Below are 2,818 nucleotides of genomic sequence, written 5' to 3'. Positions count from 1 at the left end.
AAGCAGCGGTCAGCGGCAGCCCCACCACCCCCACCTCCACCTCACACACTCACTGGCCCCTTGCGCGATGGCACGCCGGCATGTTGGCATGGGAACGCCAAGCCCGGCACGGTAGCGGCGGCTGACTGAGTAATGGCACAGCCGACCGCCGCGGCAGGCCACTTTGCACTCCTGCCTGCAATGCATGCACCCTTACATGTGCAGCCTTCTGGTATTTTCATGTGCCTGGGAGATGTGCGGGCATGGGGGCCCATGTGCCCCATGCCATTTGAGTGCCCGGCGGCGGCGCTGCCTGCCGCCGGGAGCCCGCACCAGCATCGGCACCCGTCGGCCTGGCAGGCCTAAGCTGCTAAGGATCCCCACGTCCCCCACCACGTTGTGGGGGTTGCGTGTCCGGCAGGACGGGGAGTGGGGCCAGGGTGGGGTGACCCTGGGACGCTCAGCTGGGGGGAGGGTGGTCGGAGCCATGGAGAGGGTGCTCCATGGTCCACCCCCTCTCTTGATGCCCCTTGATCACGTGTGCCCCCTGCCCAAGGTCTGCTCACGCGGCCTATCATAGCGGGGTGACTGTAACACCTGGAACTGCTTGCAGCTGCGTGACCCGAAGTACGGGGAGTGGCTGGATGTGTACCTCACCATACTGCAGCCGCTGCCGCTGCCGGTGGGCGGCATCTTAGGTGCGCCTGCCGAGCTGGCAGACCACATCGTGCACAGCGCCACCATGCATGCCGTTCCCTGGATGCCTCCTGTAGCTCGCCACAGTTAGCCTGCTGAGCCACGCAGCCCCCTCTTGCCTTGCCACTGCAGGATCAACGTACAAGCCGCCGGCTGGCGATGCCGTCGTGGCATCTGCCAGTGGAGAGCTACCCTTTGCGGCCTTTGTGTGGGATCAAGACGCGGGCAAGTGAGAGAGAGGCGTTTCGGCTAAACGCACACTTTAGCAAGTGGAGAGTAACGTATTACATACACGCTTGCTTTCCAACAGCGATAGCTTCCTTTTACTTCGTTTCCTCCTCTCTCAACGCTCAACCCGCCTCCTCCTGCCCAGCCTCCAGTCCAACCAACCCTTCCCTTCAATAATGCAATGATCTTCGTTTCATTTTGCTGTTCTTTTCACTCTTTTCTTGTCTCTTTGTGAACCGTGACTCAGCTTCAACGGCAGGGAAGAAGGCGCTAGCGCCCTCATCCCGCCGCCGACTACCCAACCACTCTTCTCTTCCATACACATGATCAACGTACAATGTGAATATGCAACGAGTTTGAGGCGGGGGGCATCCCTCACTGGCTGCCAGCGACCGGGGGGATATAGTTGTGGGCCCCTGGGAGGCACCGGCGGTGTGGGAGGCACATGTTGCCAAGGGCACGCACTCCTGTGGGGTGGGCGCGCCGTGGGCGGGCGCCGGCCGTCTCCCTGGCACAGTATAAGCGGGCAAACTGGCCTGCAACTTCAGACATGCCCGAGATGGCTGAGAGCTGCCAGTGGGGCAGGATGCAGGCTGAAGGCAGGCTGATTTCAGCTGTAGAGGGTGCGGCACATAAAAGTGACCAATCGCCGGTGCCCGCGCTGGCTGCCAGTCGCCTGGCTGTGAGTGGTATGCGGCTGGAAAACATTGTGGGGGATGTGTGGGGGGTATGCGGCTGTCTCGCACACCGCTGGTTTTGTGCTCGGTGGGATGCGCCGCGCCGGCCATGTGAGGGCGGCGGCGCCGCAACACAGGTAGAGCAGGTGGCGGCAGGGCGGGGGCAGCGGGGTCGGGGGCGGCACATGCTGCTGGGCCCAGGCACATCAGGCGAAACACCAGCTGCTCTCCTTGTTGATTACTTTGCTGTGCCCATGCAGCCGCGCTCCTCCCTTCGTGGGTCGGCAGATGCACGCCACCACAATCGAAACTTGCAGGTGCCATACAAAGGCCTTGAATAGCTCGTGGTGCACATGCAGGATGCAGGGGAGCTTTGGAGATGTGTCCCATTGCCAGGGGGAACAAGGAGCGCCTCCAGCGTGGCAGACCGAAAGCGCCAAACCCGTGCGGTCCGGCCTGTCAGCTCAGATAATGTGGCTGGCCTGTCTGCGATGCTGTGAAGGGCTTTATCCCCATTCATTCAGCACAGTTGCGGCTCGCACCAAGTAGCACCGCCCGGTGCACACACTTGCAGCTCGTGGTTGCTGGCCATTCAAGTTCCCCGCAGACCTTCCAGTAAACTTTAATATGTCGCGGGGCGCCCCGCTGGCAGCCCTGCTGCTGGCGGCGGTGTGTGCCCTGTTGCTCGCGCCCCCCGCCGCCGCTGTTTGCCCAGGCGTTTTTATCGGCACAGGTGAGAGGGACAGAAATGTCGGCGGCGCCCGAAAGGCTGGCCTGGTGCGACCGGAGTGCCTGTGACTGCCCGCCGCCGCCACCGCTCACGTGGTTCGGTCCTGCGCCCACCCTGGCGCACCCCCTTGCAGCTAGTGGCGACATCAGTACTGGGTATGACTCTGGAGACGGGCTATATCATCCAGAGCTCAGCAACACCCTGCCGGTGTGGCTGCTGCCGGCGCCATGCGCCGCCAGGCACAACCGGGCAGGCCGCCTGGCGTGGCAGCCTGCTTGCCTTCACTGGCTTTGCCTGCTGCTGCTGCTGCACCCTGGGGATCGACGCAGGGCTGCCTGGGCCCCTCGATTGTCGCACCCGCCTGCCCACGCACCGCCGGCCACGCACCCAGCCGCCTGGCAGCCTGCCGCCTGCCAAGGGTCCCCTCCCCGCCGCGCTGCCCCTCACGCAGCTGTACGGAAGCTGCTACGCCACCGGCACGGGCGCCTCGGTGGACCCCGACAGCTGG

At 64.0% G+C, this 2,818-nt stretch overlaps 1 protein-coding gene across 1 annotated transcript in view; it reads left to right on the top strand.

Moving 5' to 3' along the window:
- The window catches only part of CHLNCDRAFT_59322 (hypothetical protein), a gene marked incomplete at its 3' end in the record, with an annotated part of 6,049 nt that extends 5,141 nt beyond the window's left edge, over nt 1-908 (top strand). Inside the window, exons 5-6 of the mRNA XM_005843241.1 lie at nt 560-677; nt 808-908. Coding sequence (XP_005843303.1) covers nt 560-677; nt 808-908 — 219 coding nt within the window. The remainder of the gene's footprint in view (nt 1-559; nt 678-807) is intronic.
- Nucleotides 909-2,818: the final 1,910 nt, after the last annotated feature.

The sequence above is a fragment of the Chlorella variabilis genome (genome assembly GCF_000147415.1).
Source record: "Chlorella variabilis unplaced genomic scaffold CHLNCscaffold_33, whole genome shotgun sequence".
Taxonomy (NCBI): domain Eukaryota; kingdom Viridiplantae; phylum Chlorophyta; class Trebouxiophyceae; order Chlorellales; family Chlorellaceae; genus Chlorella; species Chlorella variabilis.
The sequence above is the reverse complement of the archived record's forward strand: the minus strand, read 5'-3'. Positions and strand labels throughout refer to the sequence as shown.